The sequence below is a fragment of the Danio aesculapii genome, chromosome 1 (genome assembly GCF_903798145.1).
Source record: "Danio aesculapii chromosome 1, fDanAes4.1, whole genome shotgun sequence".
NCBI classification, from domain to species: domain Eukaryota; kingdom Metazoa; phylum Chordata; class Actinopteri; order Cypriniformes; family Danionidae; genus Danio; species Danio aesculapii.
Window position 1 is genome coordinate 17,786,244 of NC_079435.1, and position 22,932 is coordinate 17,809,175.

General features: G+C 36.1%; 1 protein-coding gene across 1 annotated transcript in view; it reads right to left on the reverse strand.

Annotated features, from left to right (window-relative positions):
* Positions 1-22,932, reverse strand: part of ctnna2 (catenin (cadherin-associated protein), alpha 2) — an 845,686-nt gene that overhangs the window by 12,269 nt on the left and 810,485 nt on the right. Inside the window, 3 exon segments of the mRNA XM_056456768.1 lie at positions 793-898; positions 1,582-1,763; positions 7,645-7,758. Of these exon segments, the coding sequence (XP_056312743.1) occupies positions 793-898; positions 1,582-1,763; positions 7,645-7,758 (402 nt within the window).

The following is a 22,932-nucleotide window of genomic DNA, read 5'->3' on the forward strand; positions in this document are numbered from 1 at the left end:
TCTTGGTCTTGAGAAACAGCCATGGATTTGATTGAAATGTGAATTACCACAACCAACCATCATGTAGCTCTTTTAACCCTCAATACCAACTTTATCCTCCACACCTCTTGCACAGATGGGCGGCATAGTGGACAAATTTTCTCATTTGAAATACTCCTCTTAGTCTAGTACTCAAAATGTAGAATCTATCTCTGGGATTGTATGCTTTCAAAAAGTTCAACTTAATTTGAATTTATTGGGTCCATATTACAATTTTACTATCTTTACTACCATATTTCCATTACTTAAGTACCTGAGGTGTACATTTTAATCCTGTACATATTTGTTACTGTTGAAAGGGTACTTTCCCAGTGACTGGAATTGTACCATTTGTTTCTGAACGATCCTAAACAGAGCAGTGGATCTAGTCTCTATTCAACTGAACCCATGTCCGCATCTTGCACACACACCTTCCCCCTGGAATCCTGAATCATGACAAACCTGAAACATTTTTGTTTCTTCTTTTAAATTCATATATCATACAGTAGTATGAACAAAGACCATGCATGATATAGTGGCTGCCATTAACATGCATGCTGACAGACTTATTGGCGCATCCTTGGACTTTCTTTTCTTTATAAGGACTGCAGTGAATTAAACATTAAAAAGTGTCGGTCAGCAGTTTCTGAAGATGGTGCTCATCTAATGATATATTCAACACCTCATATAAGCTTGTTTTATTAAACACAACCAAGGCTTTGATCGCAAATCCTCACAGAGATAGAGATTTGAGGGAAAAAAGGGTATTCTGACCTGGTCAGCCACGGCACGGGCAAGCTTGTCCATTCTGGATCCAGCCTCTGCGATTTTCTTGGCGGCATTGATCACGTCAGAGGAATTCTTCAGAGGGCCTTTACCCCTGTGGTTGCACAAAAAACACAGATTTGTTACTCTATTAGCTGATGCCTCACAACAGAGAGAGTGCAAACTGTACAGAGTGAAGAAAGCTGAAAACCCCCATATATGCTAATAGATACAATTGAGAGGAAAATAAAGAAACACAAGCAGCAACACTCTCAGAAAAGTAAAGAAGCTGTTATTACTGTATTTTCCTGTAAAGGGGGCATATTAGTACAGTACATATTAGAGTGCAAACCTAGGTACATATTAGTGTCCTTTGAAATGGTACCACCCCAAAAACGGCTTTTGTTCTGAGACTAGAACAGCTTATAAGGAATACTTGCTGGTCAATCACAACATTTTCCTAAAATATCTATTTAATGACCTACAGTAAAAGCAAGTAGGATTTTTGCTCTTAACATTTGAATTTCCAAGTTTTTATTTATTAAACAGATACTGTTAGATTCTCTGTTAAATCAAGGGTACCCATCTCGGTCCTGGTGGGCTGATTTCCTGCAAAGTTAAGATCCAACTTGCCTCAGTAGCTGCCAGTAAGTTTCTAGCATGTCCAGTAAGTACTTGATTAGCTGGTTCAGGTGGGTCTAATTGGCTTTGGAGCTAAACTGTTCAGGACACCAGCCCTCCAGGTACTCCTGCATTAAATGTTTCCAGCATTTCCATAATTGAAATGGGTGGATGTACCTGGTGAAGTCAGTCATCTCCATCATGATCATACACATCTGCTTTGCCAACACGATGATGTCATTTCCATTGTCATCCCACTTAGCGACTTCTGCGTCCAGCTTGCTCTTTTCCTGCCTGAAGCTCTCGACCTGTTCAGCAATCTTGGCCTTTTCTTCCTGAGGCAGCTGAGCCATGATGGCCTGTGGGAGATAGCAATATGGCACAAGAAAAAAAAAAGATCAATTAGGAACATCTTGCCTTTTTCACAACACATGCACTTGGTTCTAGTTAAAAGTTTGTAAAGAAAGTACCCTCCATTTAGGCTGACTTTGTTTAACCCCACTGAAATGCCTCTGTATAAGGTTTTGAAACTTAACACTTAATCATAAGACCTTCTGGAACCCCATGACATCTCATGCTCATAAAGAGAAAATCCATCCTTTCTTTCCCCCTCTTCTTGTCAAGGAATAAATTCTCGCTCCGTAGCGATTCTGAGCCAGTCCAAAAGGGCATTAATCTCTTTGCAAGGTCACAGGCACTGTTAAGGCGCAGTATTATTTGTGAGATAAATGTATAATTACCTCACTTCTTACACCAGTCAATGAATTATGCATTTGTTCAACGTTCTGTCAGAGCGACTGGACGGACCAGGCCAAGGCAGGGAATTCAGGATGCCATTAAAGGGATAGTTTTCCCAAAACTCAAAATTCTGTCATCAATTACTTGTTTGAAACTGAAGAATAAAGTAGCAAACCAGCAACTATTGACTTTCCCATAGTTTTTGTTTTTCCTACTATGGAAGTCAGTGGTTACACGTTTTCAGCAGATCGCCACCCAGGGGTGCATTTCCCAAACAACGACATAACTCGCAGCTGAACTATCAGAGTCGATGCATCATTTGGGAAAAGAATGATGTAATGATGAGTGTTTCCAAAAACTGTAGTTTCTCTGCCGCAGATACACCTTTTGAACCATGTTAGATATACTGTAAAACGTCCATAATGACACTCTAAACTACTTCTTAAGAGAAAACCCCCATATATTTTGCCGAGGAATAGAACACAACAAGTAACTATGCTTCTAACTACAGCTCTAGAGGTGTAGCTGCAAGCGTACAAGTTTGCGTTGCAGTTTGCAAATGTTCGTTGGAACAACTGATTTGGGAAATGCCAAATCACTGAACTATGTTTGTAAGGACGGAACTTGCAACCTTAGTTGACTAACAATATATATTTTTAAATGCACCCCAGAGTGACAGCCAGCTACAATGAGGCATAAGTAAACTTTTTTTTGGGGTTGAACTATCTCTGAGAACCCAGAAGGCACAGGACATTAACATGACATTAGATCGACATTGTATCCTAACGTTGTGGGAACATTGCTTTTTGTTTGGAAATGAAAATTAGTACAATGAGGCATGAGTAAACTTTTTTTGGGGGTTGAACTATCTCTTTAAGTGCACAATCACCACAGAAGATGAGTTTCACAAAAAGTAAAAGTCTGTTAAGTTTGACAAGTCTGAGAATATTTTCCCCACACTGTTTTGTCTGAATATATAAGTGGAGGTACGCCATCATAGCCAAAGGATGTCATAGCATAACAGCTAATTAAAAGCCAGCTGCTCATTTAAGATTTGTAGCTTTTTGCTTGTTTATTTAACAAGCAATTACACACTAAAAAGAAGAGAAGTCCTCTGAGAAAATGTGATTAAAAGATGAAAATGATTTCCCTTTCAGATAGCGTGCACTCCTGGGCATTTCAAATGAATGGCTGGTGCAACAGTGACTGTGTAAAGGAGAAGAAGAAAAAAGTAAGGTTGTCTATTTGCCACTTAAGCTATAAACACATTGTTTACTACCTGCACATCCAATCAGGACCCAGCAAACAATTCTGTTTAATAGACGTCTGATAGACATCTAAATGTAGACAGCTTGGCTAAAACAAAACTTGGGCTGTCAGTGAAAATCTAATAGACATCTTAGAATAGCCCAAAACTAGACTAGTCCTCAAATAGACATATTAAACAAACTTTATATGTGTACTTATTCATTTCTGTTTATTTGATGACTAGTCTAATTTTGGTCTATTCTTAGACGTCTATTGGATTTTCACTGACGTCTATTAGACATCTATTAGACATCTTTTAAAAACAAAAAAAAATGCTTGTGAAAAAAATGTATCCCCACTCCCATTCCCATCATGCCTTTGAAGCAACCAATCCCCATTAATGAGCGGCAGTGCCATTAATCCAAGCTTCCCTGGTCCTAAAAGTAGATATGATGTATGGAAAGAAGGTGAATAGAAGCGGGAGAGCCTTTTTCTTCCTCTTGCCTTGCTCAGAATTCACTTATCCCAAATCTCTCTGGCTCCTAACCGATAACAAGAAAGGGTGCAGGGAGCTTAATGCTCCAACAAATCCTTCCCCATACGCACCGGTGCCGATTCATTCAGCACACTCATATTGTGTGTACGCTTCTGGATTAGAAATCCCTCAAAAAAGCTTTTTAATTTTTCTCATTTGAAATAAAGTGGCCTAGATACTGGAGTTCAATTTTATGGCTGACCTATCAGCACCGCTATCCTATCATGGAGCAAAGAGATAGTGTGTGTGTGTGTGTGTGTGAGAGTGTGTGATGTGCGGGTCAGTGAACAAATGCCCACTACTATTTCTCTCTCATGAGAACTCATAATACATAAAACTTAAAGTCGCAAACTATATCAATATGACAGCACTGGCACACATATTTGATTTGCAAAATACCTTCACTCAAAGTAATGTTTAGCGTCTACAGTACATATAAAATGTCACAAGTTCACAATCAATTTTTTTCACGGCCATTTTTTCTTCTTTAATTTGCTGCTGTTCTCCAGCAATGACCCTGCTTTTTCTTCTCCACAGCAACATTTCTTTTATTTGAGTACAAATGATCATTTCCTCTCAATCATGAAAGATAATTTCTTCTTGAGTAACTGCTATCAAACAGGGCTATAGTGTGTATTTGTGCGCGAATGCCAGCAGTACTCCACGGCTACATACTGATAGACTTGTAATGTCTCATAAGCAGCCCACTGTGCACTATTCACACATACACTAATGTGGATTAAGCTTTGAACCCCTGCAAACTCTGCCATCAAACGCCAACTGACACACGCACACTGAGGAGATGACATTGTCAAGAGTCTCATTTGCATTCATATTGTTACAAATAGTCTATGCAGAGAGAGTTTAATGAAACCAAAATTATTATTTTATAAAGCATTGTGAATATGTACACGCTCTTCTATACAGTATATGCCCATTTGCTGCTGTTAAATAATTAAGTTAATGCCTATAGACTATGTTTCATTACATTGCTGCCTGCATTGTTCTCTAAGTTGGCACGCTAAACAAAACTGAATTTTATACGTGAACGAACCCAGAAGACACAGGACATTAACATGACATTAGATTGACATTGTATTTTAACATTGTGGGGACATTGCTTTTTGTTTGGAAATGAAAATTGGGTTGAAGTCAGAACCCAACATCAGGCCGACAGTCTAATTTTCAACCTAAAATCAACCAAATATCAACGTCTAATGATGTTACAGCTTGACATTGTGTGGGCAATCCCACTATGACGTCTAATTTTGGTTGCCATAACTGACAAATAAATGTCAGTATTTGACGTCAATAGGACATTGGTTTAAGATGTTGGCTCGAGGTTGGATTTTGGTTACTTTCCAGCACAACCTATAATCTACCAAATATCAACGTCATTTAACGTTGTTATTGGATGTTTTAGTCACTTTCCAACACAACCTATAATCAACCAAATATCAACATCATCAGAAGTTGTTATTAGACGTTTTAGTCTTTTTTCAACACAATCTATAATCCCAAAAAATATCAACGTCATTTGTTGTCGTTATTGGACGTTTTAGTCACTTTCCAGCACAACCTTTAATCTACCAAATATTAACGTCATTTGACATCGTTATTGGACGTTTTAGTCACTTTCCAACACAACCTATAATCAACTAAATATCAACGTCATCTGACGTCATTATTGGATGTCAAAGTAACGTTGTCCTAAGACGTTAACTAGTCATTGAATTTTGGTTACCTGATGTCATAACCTAAATCTAACTAATATTAACATCTTATAACTTTTGTGCATCCTGGGAAGATTCTACACTACATGGGTATATAGGCATATAGGCTCTGTTCAATTAGAGCATCCTAATCAAAATGAAACCGAACCTAGTTACTAAACATTCTACAACATTCTACTACATTCTCCTACATGCATAGAACCCTGGTCAATGTTTTACATTGACTGAACATTAAAAAACATAAAAAACATTAAAATGTAACCTTATAGTCTCTTATACGAAATAAACCCTGGTTTTATTGTAGAAAATGTGTAGCAACTAAATTAACTTTCCAGGTCACACTTGAATCTTAAAATGAAACTGAAACATAATTATATGCATTACCATGGTTTGACTACAACGTAGTTAAAGTCTACAATGTTATTAATCTATTAATTATTTATATTATTATTATTGTTATCATTAGTATTAGTATTATTATCATTCATTCGTTCATTTTCTTTTCAGCTTAGGCCCTTTATTAATCTAGGGTCGCCACAGCAGAATGAACAGCCAAATTATCCAGCACATGTTTTACGCAGCGGATGCCGTTTCAGCTGCAACCCATCACTGGGAAACTTCCATACACACTTATTCACACACACATTATGGTCAATTTTAGCATACCCAATTCACCTATACCACATGTCTTTGGGCCGGAGCACCTAGAGGAAACCCACGCGAACACAGGGAGAACGTGCAAACTCCTCACAAAAATGCCAACTGACCCAGCCGAGGCTCAAACTAGCGACCTTCTTGCTGTGAAGCGATCGTGCTACCCACTGCGCCACCGCGCCGTTTATTATTATTATTATTATTATTATTATTATTATTATTATTATTATTATTATTATTTCATTTCATTTAATTTCATCTTCTTTTCGGCTTAGTCCCTTTATTAACCAGGGGTCGCCACAGCGGAATGAACCGGCAACTTATCCAGCGTATGTTTTCACGCAGTGAATGCCCTTCCAGCTGCAACCCATCACTGGGAAACACCCATACACCCTTACATTCACACACATACACTATGGATAGTTTAGCTTACCTAATTCACATATACCGCATGTCTTTGGACTGTGGGGGAAACCGGAGCACCCAGAGGAAACCCACGCCAACACGGGGAGAACATGCAAACTCCACACAGAAATGCCAGCTGACCTAGCCAAGGCTTGAACCTTTTTGCTGTGAGGCGATCATGCTACCCACTGCGCCACCGTGACAGTATTATTATTATTATTATTATTATTTGTTTTTGTTGTTTTATTGGAGTAAATCTATGGTCTATTAGTGTATGGGGTAACCACGCATTCTACATAGTCAGACTTTCTAAACAACAGTTAACAATGATTTACAATTTGATGTGAAGCGTAGTCATAGCAGGTTGCTATGCTGATTAAATTACACTTCTCTATTTTACAGATCACAATAATCAACATTGCTTCTGCTATGTCCACCATTTTGAATGTCTATTTTCATCAAGATGGATACTTGAGTGCTACCCTTAAAATGTGACAATACACATGTATTTTTATACCTGTTAGCTTCTAAAACATCCCCTACAGTAAATGGAGGATCTGAGTTTGATGGAAACACATCTGCTCTCTGCTGTTAAATATTGAACCAATAGTTGCCATGCTACACAGCACAGTATATATGTATAATGTTTTTTTTTTTTTCATACATCATTGTGTTCTGAGAGAGAAATATCAACAAATGGCATTCATACTGCAATTTGCCATAAAGCCAAAATAATGTTTCGTTCTTGGAAAAAAAAAAAAGTGTTGTGTGCATGCTCTTGAGTGACTGGCCCTCTTGTTATTCTGAGAATAGATGTAATTTTATAGCAGACATGCTCAGCGGAGCGATAAGTGTTTTGTATTGTGAGAGTAAACTTGCTGGAAATGACAGGAGGAAGCAGAGATGTGTCACGTAGGAGCCACTCACCCTTGCGCTCTGTCCAGCAATAAGTTGGTCATCTTCTGTCTGGATGCTGGTACGGCTTCGGGCGTCATAGTCCTCTTGCTCAAAGTCAGAATCATCCTCCAGTTCTTCTGGGGTCTGAAACAAAATGCAATTGATGACCACCTTTTAGTTACCATGCACAAAAAAAAACTAAATATTATATTATATTATATTATATTATATTATATTATATTATATTATATTATATTATATTATATTATATTATATTATATTATATTATATTATATTATCAACCGAAGCTCATTGGAAGTATATATATATATATATATATATATATATATATATATATATATATATATATATATATATATATATATATATATATATATATATATATATATATATATATAATTATTATTATTGTTTTTTTTTTTTTGTATCTTTTTTTTTGTGAATTTGAAATAAGTTACTTTGAGTTACACGTCCTTCTTGTTTATGTCAATGAGAAATCAGGGCTTGTCGCACAGATCCTCTTGACCTTAACAGATCAATTGACCTAAACCCTTCCCTAAATGCAAACGATAGGGTTTTCTAAAGCAAACAGAAGATAAAATTGCTTCCTGGCCACATCATTTAACCATGATTTTACATTGTTTTTACCTGTTTTGTGGAACTGTGCTTCACTGGACTTGAATCTAGCTTCACTAGCACTATGCATCCCAAGTACAACACCATACAAGGTGAGCTACTGAGTAAACTGACCATGGCAGAAAAGTTGTCCATATAACATATTTATTTACAAATCATAGACACTTTAAAGTTCTTTTGTGGTATTTATTTGATGCTAAGCAAAGAACTGCATAAAGAAATCCTTTATTCATCAATCATGTGTGCCTGTAAATATCAGTAGTGTGAAAAGGAACTGAAGTTGATGGTGTTATACTGTCCCGCATCGTATAATTGCCTAGAAACTGCTGTCAAACATATGCTGAAGTACATTTTTGCGGTTTCACAAAAATGTACACTGAAGCTTGAATTTTCAATGAGCCTGTGTTGTCTATTACTTATCCTTTGCCTTTTTTTCGTGTTGCAACTGCACAGATAAAAGTGATCATGTTATTCAAAATTCATGTTTTGCAAGAGGTTTCAAAATGAATTAAAGATATATTTTGACACCATTTACTCAACCTGCACTTGTTTAAAACCTGATTTACTTCATTTTTTTCTGTTTAACAAAAAAGAGGATATTTCGAAGAAATCTGGAAATCATTGACTTTCAAAGTATTTGTTTTTTTCCTACTATGGGAGTAAATGATTTCAGGTTTTTAGCCTTCTTAAAAACATCTTTTGTTTTCAACAGAAAAAAAGAAAGTCATAAAGGTTTGAAACCTCATGAGGGAGAGTGAAAAGTGAGAATTTTTGGTGGTGAACTTTCCTTTTAAGAATAAGTACAACAAACAAATTCATATTTGGATAATCGGAATATTATCATTGCTTTCAAAACATCTGGAGAGACTTTGTCTTTCTCTTCAAACTGGTTTCAATTGTCAACAACTTCTTTGCCTTGTTTAACCTTCAATTTATATTTTACATTTACTCTACTAAAGTACCAATGTCTTCAGTCCTAGTCCTCTAGTTTAGGGGCACAACTTTTTCAACAGACGTAACAAACGGCTGTGCACTGCCACACAAAGATGGGCGAAGGACCTCTGATCCAACATAGAGTCGCGTCAACTATTAAACCAGTCAAATCTCAATAAATAATTCATTCAACCCACAGTTTGAGTTACAAGTGACTTGCATCATTGTTCTTCAATTCCCTTTTGGCTTTCTTGTGAGTAATATAAAAAAGAAAATCCCTCTTAAAGTTGGATCAAACAATATGTGACGGGGGAAGGCCTCTAGGTTTTTTTTGTAGTTTAGATGTGATTTGTTTTCTTGTTTTCTGCCTACCAGTAGTTTCAACATCATTCCCACTAACTGGCTAATGAGCAAATTGGAGACAAAGACTGTTTCTTGACAACTGCTACAGTTTCAGCTTCTCTGAGATGGGAAGACTAACTTATTGAGATGCAGTGTGGGTAGTTGACAAATAGGTGGTAAAAAATGGCCAAACACCATTTTTGAAGAAATAAACTGTTATATTTACGAAGTTTGAAGTCTGATGTTAGAGAAAATATAATATTATTGAATGAATCAATTCTTTCATAGTTTTTGTTTGACTTTTTACTGAACTGTACTGTAGAAATATTCTATAGTGTGACATATATTGGCCCCTTTCCACTGAGTGGTACGGTATGGTTCGGTACGCTCTTATGGCCGTTTCCACTGTCAAAAGGTGTCAAAAGGTACTAAAAAGTAAACTGTACTGTACCACTTTTTGGGTACCCATTTGGAAGGGTACCTAGCACAACAAAAGGGTACCAAAAGGCAAAGGAAGCGGCATTTTTAAATATACAGCCAATATAATAAATACATACAATAACGAGCCATGATCGACCCGAGATTAAACAAACCTTGTTGTTGTCTTAATGAACGTTCACAAAAAAGAAGAGCTGAATCTACCCTGTGCCCCATTGTTGTTTACAAGGCCACCTAAAGCGCAAGCGGTTTCACTTTACTCACGTCTATATTTGAAATAACAAACTTCTTAAACTGATGATAATCATGTGTGTGTAATTATTAAAGTGCTTCTGACATCCGATCCTTTCAGAAACAGACAAACGCCAAAGTGAAGCACAAAAAACAAAGGAGAAGCCTGAAAAAACAAAGAACAAACTGCCATGTTTAACTATTATCATCACCTTTTGGACTATTATGAACTCGGAATGACGCAATTCCTTTCTACTAGAGGTTACATGTGCTGGTGAAGATTAAAGATACAGATAAGAGGTCTGCACTGACTGGGCTATATGTTGTTTTTGAACCCAAATAAGGACTAAATGTATGTTGTGTGTAGTTTTTCTGTAATTGGTAACATCAGAGACTGTAAGGGTCTGTATGTGTTCATACATGTTGCATTTATTTATTTATTTTATATAATTGCAGACATTGCAGTAGGCTATTTTGCATCATTGATCTGCAGTTATAATCAAATCATGCTCATAGAAAGGTTAGTAAAGAACATTTATACACAAGTATTTATGTGTATAAAGCATCTGTTTTGTGAGAAGTGCTTCTCATAAAAAATGTAAACGACCCATACAGCTTTACTTCGACATTTCCTTGAGCGAGAATGACATCAACTTTCTGTCATACACCACGCCCATCAAAAGGGTACCATTAGCAGTGGAAATGCAAGCTTGATAAAGGTGACCTGTACTGTACCCCTCAGTGTAAACGCGATATATATATATTGATGGGGACTCTATACTCTATATATAGAGCACTGTCTTTCGGATGACTCCTGAACTCTCTGCGGTCGTTAAAAATCCTAGGATGTTCTTCAGAAAAAAAGTAGGGGTTTAACCCCAGCATTCTGGCCAAATTTGCCCACTGGTCTCTGTCCATCATGATCTCCTAACCATCTCCATATCATATTTGACTTTATCACTCTGTCTCCTCTCCACCAATCAGCTGGTGTGTGGTGTGCAGTCTGGTGCAATATGGCTGCCGTCTTGATATATGCTGCTCACAGGTGGTGGATGAGGAGATTCCCCCAAAAATGTGTAAAGTGCTTTGGATGTAAGGAATTATTATTATATATACAAATTTAGCTGTAAAAAATGGGCAAAAAACTTTTCTTGTGATTTTTCTTAAGTTTTGAATTGGATAAAGAGGGCAGACAACCATAATTCAAATGGGCATATCTTCAAAACCGTTCAAGGTATGGATTAGAATAGGATATTATTTTACAGTGTTTAAAGTCATTAGAAAGTCTTCTATTTTGAAATTTGGGTATTTTGCTGGTCCATGTCACATATTGTTTCCAAATGAAACTTAACTTAATGTTAACAAAACTTAATGAAACAAAACTTAATTTTATAGTGGTTCCAAAAAAGTTTTCCAAGTGTCTTTAACACTTAACGGGTGCATGTCTTTTAAATTTATAATAGCGGTAATTTGTTATAAATATTTAAAAAAATGTTTTAAATGGTGACAATACTAATTATAATAATTTTTTGTCATATGTGACAGTGAAATCACATCAACAACCAATATACTATTCATTATACAGGCTAAGTACTTTATCACAAAGTGATGAAGTCTTTGTTTTAACTAAAGATTCCATATAGCGCATAGACAATGAGAAAGGTGCCATCGTGGCTAGATTATTCCTCTCATGTTTCTTTAGCAGGATCCAATCCTTGACAAATAACTGTGTCTATGAGCTGGTACTTTCATTTCACTTCTGCTCTGGGAGCTGTACTATTTTCAAACCTTAAAAGCAGCCACCAGCACACAGTGACTGCAATGGCTTTTTCTAGGCAGCGGAAATGAGACGCTCTCGGCATGTTCCATCTCTGTGATTCATTTTTTTTGGGGGGGTGGGGGGTGGTCTGGGGAAATCAATGAATAAGTAGAAAAAAATAAGTAGGATCTCTAGTTACAATTATCACCCAGTTCCAAATCTCAGCTTGCTATTATTTACTGATAAAACACTGTTCAATATTGTTTCATGTGCACAAGGGGGAAGTGTGCATCTGAGAAAATGTATTTCACAACAAAAAAGGCAAGTGTTTGTTAGCTATATTGAACCAAAATATTTACTGTTGTGGTAAACAGCATAAACACATTAGGGATAAACAAAATGAAACTACAATAAACTACTTTTTGTATACCTGTGACAATATAGGTAGCATTAATTCACATTGTGAGTCCTCTGTATTAGAGCATATGCAATGTCACAATGTACTATCATTGAAAACATTAACATATTTTCTCAGGCAGAATACTTGAATAATATTACTTGATCACTGTACTTAAGCATTATTTCAGGCGATTTGGGATTTACTCAAGTGAAGTTAAAATGAGCGTCTTGTACTTTAATTCATCTCAGAAGAAGAAACTGTGCCTTTTTACATAGTTTCATCTCTTGATTCAATGTTCTTCCAACTTCCATTACATTTAGTTCCATTACAGTTAGGAACAACCTAACATGTTTGTTTTTGCACATCTAATAAACATAGTTTTCAGCCCCAATAATAGATTTTATTGTCGTAATGCATGGCTTCAAAGGTTTGTTGAAGCGTACTGAGGTTGCTTTTTATTCATTAGATGTGTCTATATTAATACAGTATAATTCTATACAGTACAGTATATTGGGTGAATGCACAGCACTGAGTGCAAATCAGATGGGTTTTGTTGGTTATGAATTGCTTTCTTTTTATTAAATGTAACAAATCTCCAGAAAGTGTTTCAACGATCGGTTTTATGTACATTAATGAAACCTTAAACGAACAAATAATTTAAGTATTTTTTATTTTTTTTTGCAGACAGAAGTGTTAAACAAAGAAAAAACTGCAACTTTTGTATTGCATTTTGCATCAAGGGTCATTCCATGGAAGAGCTGTAATTCTTTCTTCAGATAAACACAAACATTTTAGTCCATAATACAAGTTAACTTAGGACTGCTTGCAAAAATAAATACATAAATAAATATATATTAGTTTATATCTAAAAAATTAGGATGCAAAGTATGGAGTTTCTATTTAAGAGCTGCACTTTTGTGCTGCATTTTAACCGATGATTATGACCTCTGCCATTGTTTTGTTTTTTTCTTCTAAAGTTATTTATAATGCATTACTTTCTAAAACAAGGCTTACACTACATTATGAATGAATGTTCTAAATTAACGTTCTATCATGAGTTTAAGTACAGTTCAATGTCTGCCATTGTATCATTAGTTTTGTGTTAATTCCATATATTACGTTCACCATTTTTTTTTTTTTTTTTGGTTCTCATAGTGTTCGTATAAAAGCTATCTTTATTTAGTATGGCCAAATAAATCTTTGTATCACTTTGTATCTTTTTCTCCCATTCTTCATATTGGATCATCTTATGGGGTCATCATATTTGGGAATCATTTACATCAAAACTCCTGCATTCATATTTTTAAATGTTGTTATGTATTTCAGAGATCCCCCTGGGTAAATTTGTGGACCTCTTGTTTGGGAACTCAGGCTATGTTTGATTGAAACATATATATATACAGTTGAAGTCAGAATTATTAGCCCTCCTTTAAATTTTATTTATTTTTAAAATATTTCCCAAATGACGTTTAACAGAGCAAGGAAATTTTCACAGTATGTCTTTTAATATTTTTTCTTCTGGAGAAAGTCTTATTTGTTTTATTTCGGCTAGAATAAAAGCAGTTTTTCAATTTTTTTAAAGCCATTTTAAGGTCCAAACTATTAGCCCCTTTAAGCTATTTTTTTTAATAGTCTACAGAACAAACCATTGTTATAACTTGCCTAATTACCCTAATTACCTGCCTAGTTAACCTAATTAACCTAGTTAAGCCTTTAAATGTCACTTTAAGCTGTAGAAGTGTCCTGAAAAATATCTAGTAAAATATTATTTACTGTCATCATGGCAAAGAGAAAATAAATGAGTTATTAGAGATGAGTTCTTAAAACTATTATGTTTAGAAATGTGTTGAAAAAGAATCTTCTCTCCGTTAAACAGAAATTGGGGAAAAAAAAAAATTAATGGGGGCTAATAATTTAAGGGGGGCTAATAATTCTGACTTCAACTGTATATACTACTTATTTAAAACTAGCTGAAACAACACAATCCTTACATTTCTTTAGGACAACTTATTTATTTTATGTTCAATCCACTTACACAGCGGCAATCGACACAGTGGCAACAGCTGAACTATTTTGAAATTTGACTGCCGCATGTGTGTAGGAACAGCTGACAGTAGCCATCGCTATGACAAACGGCAGTGGATCGCAAGCTAACAAACGCACTTAAATCTGTAAACAAGCGACATGCGTCCCATTTTCAACGTGGTTTTAGACGCTACATAAGAATATAAAGAGTTAACCAGATACAGTACAGACCGCGTGGAGTGATTACAAGTAACAAAACACAATTAAATACATAATTTGCAAACTAGAGAAAACAAGGAGGCAACCGTTTTAATCGCACTTAAGTTACTTACACTTGCGAAATGGAGGAAAGAACTGATCCATGAACTGTGTACTGTAAAGTTCCTGTCAAGCCGTGACAAAGTCCCATACATCAACAGTCTTTTCTGATCCTTCCTTTAACAAACAGCCTGACGAATCCCCTGTTGTAAGCATGTAGATTGCTGAAGCACTCGTCAGAAAAATGATGGGAACACAGCACAAGGCTGGGGCGATAATGCTGAGGTATTTTTTTGCAAAAATAGACTTCAATCACTGACTCTTCACAGACTCTTCTTTGGATAGGGAAAATAACAGTACCTTTCCCTCACACTTCAGAGCACAGTATCTTTGCGACATGATTCAATTGGGATCTGGTAAAGTGTTTGTCTTCTTTTTCTTTCTACAGTGTTTGCGGGGCTGGGCTTTCAATTTGTTTCAAATTGTTGCATGCAACAAATGGGAGGGGCTTGAGTTCCGTATTGACGTCACGCCGACTCAGCTAAAGATTCGTTACAGCAGCAATTAATTCGAACCACTATGATACCACTTTTATAGATGAATCAATAGTTTTAAACACGGTGCACTTTCAGATATAAGCCTTAGCTGGATATTTCACTTCATTTAGAGCTGTTACACACTGCATAGAAGCTCATTTTCAAAAACCCATAATAGGGGCTATTTAAGTTAACTTAATCGATTTGTGTTGAGACAACATAAACAAATTGTATGGAATCCAGCATCCCCCCCCCCACTACATTATTTGCAAATGAAAAATGTTTAATATGTTGTTTTGTTTTTATCATACAAACCACTGGGGCAATAAGCACAATAAAAGCCCCGCTAGTCAAGATCGAGAACTCGTGGGGGGGGGGGGGGGGGGGGTTATTTGGCCATTACTCACTCTTATCATGAGGACTGCTTTCCTGATGTCACGCACTCCATCGTAGACTAGGCGAGAGGCGTCGATGAACTCGTTTTCCTCGAATGGCTGCGGGGGGCTGGTGCTCAGAGCCTCTATGGCCACCTCAACCTGCTCAGCAAAGCGTGGCATCACTAGTGGGAAAGAAGAACATAGAAGATTTAAAGCTGCAACATTTTTTTAAATGGCTTAAAAAAAGCAATCAATTTGTTGAGCAAGTACATAACCAGAAAAATGTTCCAAATTAAAAGTATAAGCACTTAAACAATGTATTTAAACAAAATAAAACACTTCACAATTGAAAGCTTGTTATTCTGTGAGTGGTATTGGTAGGTTGTTATGGGAAATATGGACTTGGTCACCGTTTTCTTTTTGCATCATGTGTGTTTATATACTGAAAGACTCTCAGCTAGTTCTGTAGGTTATATTTGAGGATCATTTATAGCCTTTTCTCATAGCAGGTGGAATAATTAAGCATGGTAAGGGTAAGACAATGTAACTGGTTTGACAGATAGAAATTAGAGAGTAGAGAAACTGCTAATTGTGCTGCTTGCAAATTAAGGAGGTGGAAGACAGCGTGTTTACACATTTATCATGTGCATCGTTTAATGGCTGCTTAGAAGAAATAATCAATAAATAAACTGAAATATATGTGGTTTCGCAGTAGGGGATAATATGTCTGTGTAAAATTAAAGTGTGAAGGAATACTTTTTTATAATATGTTAAACACTGCTAATATACAATACACAAGACATGTTCTTGGATGGAAAAAAGTGTAATGGTCAATATAGTGAATGAAGCACGGCCTACTAGTACACTGAAAAAAAAATGATGTCTGCAAAACTGTTGCAAACTATTTATTTGTGTTGAATTTAAACAAACAAATTAAATTTAACAATGTTCAACTTAATTTGTTTGTTTAAATTCAGCCCTAATAAATTGTTTACAACCCCTTAACGTAAGAAAAATTTAGTAAATCCAAGAATCATCTTTGAATAATTTTTTTCAGTGTACAGGAGTCAATCATCGATGGCTAATGAGCAGGGGTAGGGAACGTATGGCTCGGGAGCCACATGTGGCTCTTTGACCAAAAGTATGTGGCTCTCCAGCTGTCTCTCTTCAATAATATTTCAAAATTAAAAAAATATATAACTGTTACTAAAAATTCCATTCCTTTTATATTGTATTTTCTACAGCAAAATGAATTAGAACTCACGACAACAATAAATTGCAAGTTATATTTTTTACATTTCTATGGTAACTTACACACATAAATTCAAACATTCATGAGTGGCGATGGCAAAAAAATAAAAATTAATCTGTAAATTGTCCTTTCTTCATACATTGTGATGCATCATATTTGTTTATTTTTGAGTTGTGCATGGACAATGGTTTTGTATGGGTTTTTGCATGGTTTTGTGTATAAATAAAGGTTTTGTTATATACACACAAATCATATGACTCTTTAAAAAAATGCATTTGAAAAAAAAAAAATTGAAATGGCTCTTTGCTGAAAAAAGGTTCCTGACCCCTGCTATAGAGTGATGATTATCCGGGAGAGGGGCTTAGACCAGATGTGAGTTTCTGCAGATTTTGTGTGATTCGAACGTTTAGAAATTAAACTGAAAGACAGTTGTTGTTTTCTTTTTCTTATTTTTTAGGGGGTTTCACCTTTAATTTGGATAGGATAGAGGAGGTTAAAGACAGGGAAGTATTTGGAGCAAAGAAAGGGGAAGGGTCGGCAAAGGACCTCGAGCTGGGAATCAAACTTGGGTTGCCGTGAGCACCATGGTGCTATATGTTTTCGCACTTAAACACTAGTCTATTGGCACCAACAAGACAGTTGTTGTTTAATTTTATTGGTGATTTCTAATGTGAAACTGACTTTACCAAACATTTTATACGCTCTCAGCTACTCTTTCTCAGCACCGATTTCAATCCCGTAAAGAACTGTCCTTAAACTCAATTTCCATAGTACTTAATCAAAAATACTCACTCTGATGCGTTCACTAGGTGCTAATGGACATGCACCATGACAGACAGAAAGCTCAAAGTGTCTTCTTTTCAATGATACCTAATTTTTGTCTGTAGCTCACAGAGGGTCAAGAACTGTTACTTATTTAAATTTAGGAAGGTGCAATGGTGTGAAGTAACAAATTACAAATACTCCAGTTACTGTTATTGAGGAGTTTTTCTCAGGAATTATTTCGTTTTAAAAATGTGTACTTTTACTTTCTCTTGAGTACATTTTAGTGCTGTATCAGTACTTTTACTCCACTTTTTTTTCTTCAACCTGCAGTCACTACTTTATTTATTTCTTGTCTATGGTGATTGGCTAAAATAGAAAAATCTGTCCTGTCAAGTCGCACATAGAAAGTAAATCGCACCACACTGAACTTCTTTAAGACATGGGCACTTTATAAATGCAGAAAACCTTTTGGAAGCATTGAAAAAGTCCAAGAAGATGTTCAAAATCTTTACACGGAATGACCTAGATATTGTGTATAGACTGCATGTCAAAGATGAGAAAATGAAAGATGTCGACTGTATGATGACTGAAATCGCCAAACAGCCTTAAACAATCACTTAATGGAATAAATAAAGAATGGAAGGAATTGACAAACAAGTAATGAAAGGTAGGACCGAAGGAAGGAAGAAAGGAAGGAAGAACCAAATGAATAAAGGATTCAAGGTAGAACTGAACAAACTAAGGAACGAAGGACGGAATAAATGAATGAAAAAGAATGAATGAGTGAACACATGAAAAGTGGAACAAAGGAAGGAACAATGAAGGAATGAATAAACAAACAGACAAAAAAGAAGGACAGAACAAACACACAATGGAAGGAAGATAGGAAGGAACTAACGAATGAATATAGGAAGATCCCTAAATGCACAACAGAATGTTAAGTTTTCACATCCCCGCACAAACTGCACGTAAACGCATCAACTTTTCACAGTGTAATACTCACTACTTACTACTCTTGAGTACTTTTAAAAGGTCTACTTTTTACTCATATTTAGAGTAATATTTACAACAGATACTTTTACTCTACTTGCACTACGTTTTTGGGCAAGTAATAGTAGTACTCTTTCCACCACTGGGTAGGTGTGAAGGTCTTTGCACACTGAAGTCTGAAAATTTCGTATGCGTTTTTTTCATATTCATATGTGAAAATATCATCACGTAAACAAACCTTGCACACTGACCCTGATGCATATTAATCAATCCATTACACAAAAATGCAAAACGATTCGGTGTCAGTTCAAGCAGTGATACTTTGTTCTCCTCTCTCTTCTCCAAAGTAGAAAAAGAAAGAGGATTAGGCTGCATATTGTGTTTATCCAATAGAGGAAGGAGAGTTTAGCTTATTATTAAAGAAATGAGCTACGATTATCCCAAAATGCAAAGTTTATTTCAGGAAATCAGTGCAATGTTTGATACATTGCTTGTGATACTTCACACATTCACATACGTAAACAAATCTCGAACAGAGACTGGCAGTACCTATGGACATTATAATAGATGGTGGCTGCAATGTGTCAAAGCAACGGACCGAAAGCGGACAATGATTTCTATTATGTCTATGGGCATTACGTCAATTGTATGGGGACACACACATGCACACACACCAAACAGGAGCAGGGCAGAGGTACATCCACCACATTTTGTCTTTATTTTATGCACTGTGTTTGACATAAAGTTATCTGTAGCTCAAATGACAGCATTCTGTATTTACTTTTCACTTGTACGGTGACTCTGAACTGTCAAAACACCTCTCAAAGCAATTTTTTGCATGCGAAATGTGGAAAAAAATCGAACTTGGTTTGAATTTTTTTATGACGGACAACAGTTTTGGAGGCAGTGTGTCAATACAATTCACACAACATGAGGTCGAATTTATTTTGTAATGTGCGAAAATTACGGACAAAGATTTCACAATTAGTTTGCAATAACCTCAAATACCAACACAATCTCACGCAATTCGTAACTTTTTGATTTAGTGGCTAATTCGCATTAATTCGTACGATCTAATTCGTACAATTTAGTACGATTTGCTCATCCCCCAATGATGGTTGGGTTTAGGGGGTGGGGTTAGGTGCCACGCCTCCTTTTTAAAATCGTACAATTTTGTACGACTGAACTCGTACGAATTCATACAAATTAGCCACTAAACTGACAAAATGTAAAATACTAACGTTTTCTCGTGAGATCAGGCTGCAAATACCCATAAGTGAGTGCTGGCTAACAGGTTAAATAGTTTGTGAACAAAGTATAACAACATTAATGCTTATGGTTTGATGTAATATGAGCGAAGCGATTGTTAGATTTAAATGCAATGGCGTCTGCCTGAAGTTGTCTGATAACATTTTTCAATAAAAAAATCTTATTTGGGTCAACCTTCCCAGATCTTGGATTTTTGAAGTATAGCATCCAAACTGTTTTTGTGATTGACAGCCACACTTACTCAACAAAACCTTAGCTTTGTATACATTGAAGAGCTGTCCCAACGCACAAGCCACATAAAGATGATCATTCAGCATTTAAAAAAAGAGAATAAACATACAGACTGCAGCTTTAAGGTGAGACTAAGCGAAAACGGAAAGACATACACAGAAAAAAAAAACATTCTCAAAAAAGGGATTACAGGCATCCCTCAAAAGCCAGCCTTTCCCTCAGGTGCCAAACATATCAGAGGAAAGACAGAGTGAGAGGTGAGAAAAATGGAGAATATGTGATCTTAAGCAGCTAAGTGTCGAAATTCAGGCAGGCACATCTTTTTCTGCTGTCTCCCCCTGTCAGTCAGGCCCGAGGACATGGACAGCAGCGCGAGAATACGGAGAGAAAATGTCACCCTGAAAGTATGTGGAAAGAGTGCACTACGTTTGCCAATTAACCACTTCACCTTGCTGAAAACATGGGACTAATAGGGATTCGAGACTCTATAAAAGTCCGCCATGGGGGCATATGGAGACGTCAACCCCCTCAGTCAGACTATCCTGCTCCTTAGTCAAAAATATATTAAATTATGAAATAAAATAGACTAGTACAATTGCAAAATTGCGTATTGCATTGGGATTCTAGTAATGTGAAGTGGAATGCTGACAAGGAAGTGCGGATCCAAATGGAAGTTTATTACATCAGTCTTTGACAATCCTTCAGCTGTGTGTTTGCAGTCAGGATCAGGAACCGGTGTTTGTGGTGCATGACTGAAACTTGTAGTCCACATAACAGTGGATTTTTAGTCCTTATAGTGATCTGCATGTTTACCAGTGATCTGCCAGAATTAGATCGCTGGTGATCGTGACACTAGTAGTGTTGTGGTACATATTCCCCTGGCAATTGAACCCACAACCTTGGCATTGCTAGTGCATATGCTCTACTATTTCAGATACAGGCAGGCTCATATAATGGCCAGTCTTGGTCTCAAGAACATATTTCAAAGGTCTTGGTCTTGTCATGTTATCGACCGTATTTGTACTCAGTCTTGTCTTTGTTCCAGACTAAAAAGACTGTCTATTTTATTATTTTGAGACCACATCTTTAGGGATTTTCTAAACTGCTTTTGCATTGTCTGATTTCTGTGTTAACATCTTTATAGTGAATGAATATGAAACAAAACTTTCTGAACAACCTCAGCTTCACATATAAATCATGTTGAAATCACATGTAAAATATGAAGAATGTAAGTTTTTTTTAATCTTTAAATGTAATGATGACTAACTAATCTTTAGTTAATTTGTACACTTTTACAACTGCTGTACTGAAATTGTGGAACAAACAACAACATCCACTCACTGGCCACTTTATTAGGTACACCTTACTAGTACCGGGTTGGACGCCCTTTTGCATTCAGAACTGCATTAATCCTTCGTGGCTTAGATTCAACAAGGCACAGAAAATATTCCTCAGAGATTTTGGTCTATATTGACATGATAGCATCACGCAGTTGCTGCAGATTTGTCGGCTGCACATACATGATGCGAATCTTCCGTTCTACCACACCCCAAAAATGCTCTGCTGGATTGAGTTCTGGTGACTGTGAAGGCCATTAGAGTACAGTGAACTCCTTGTCATGTTCAAGAAACCAGTCTGAGATGATTTGCGCTTTATGAAATGGTACATTATCCTGTTGGAAGTAGCCATCAGAAGATGGGTACATTGTAGTCATAAAGAGATGGACATGGTCAGCAACAATACTCAGGTAGGCTGTGGCATTGCACAATGCTGAATTGTACTAATGGGCCCAAAGTGTGCCAAAAAAATATCCTCCACACCATTACACCACCACTACTAGCCTGAACCGTTGATACAAGGCAGGATGGATCCATGTTGTTGATGCCAAATTCTGACTTTACCATTCAAATGTCACAGCAGAAATCTATGAGTGGATATTTTAGTTACTGTTGACTTTCTATCAGCAAAACCACAAAACTGCAGCTCACTGGATATTTTCTCTTTTTCAGACCATTCTCTGTAAACCCTAGAGATGGTTGTGCATGAAAATCCCAGTAGATCAGCAGTTTCTGAAATACTCAGACCAGCCCATCTGGCACCAACAAACATGCCACGTTCAAAGTCACTTAAATCACCTTTCTTCCCCATTCTGATGCTCAGTTTGAACTGCATCAGACCGTGTTGACCATGTCTACATGCCTAAATGTATATGATTGGCTGATTAAAAATTTGTGTTCATGAGCAGTTGGACAGGTGTATCTAATAAAGTGTCAGGTGAGTGTATGTAAATAAAAATGACAATATAATTATAGATTTAACTGCAAAAAAAAACTTTGATATATTTTGCAGTATCACACGAGCTATTTTCATAAATATAAGCACATTTGCTAATGTAATATTGATATTATGCAAATGTTCGATGAAAGTTTTGTTATGCAACTTAGACTTAAACACTAGTTTTTGTTCAATTTAAACAATGTAAAAGTAGTATACTAAGAAACATACCTCGGTGTTTCATTACTGAACAAATCTGCTGCTTTGAATGAATCTGTTCTGTAAATGATTCAGTGACTAATTTATTACTTATTTACCCTAACTTACCACAAAATGGTGATATTTTTTTTTATTTAAATGGATTAATTTATCATGAAGTTTAATTTCATATTTTTTCTTATAATATTTAAGCAGATCATTAATTAATTTATTATTAATCAAGAAATTTCCCAGGCACCAAATGTGGACCTTACATTTACATTAACATATAATCATTTAGCAGACACTTTTATCCAAAGCCACTTATAAATGGGGACAATAGAAGCAATCAAATCAAGAAAAGAGCAGCAATATGCTGTGAC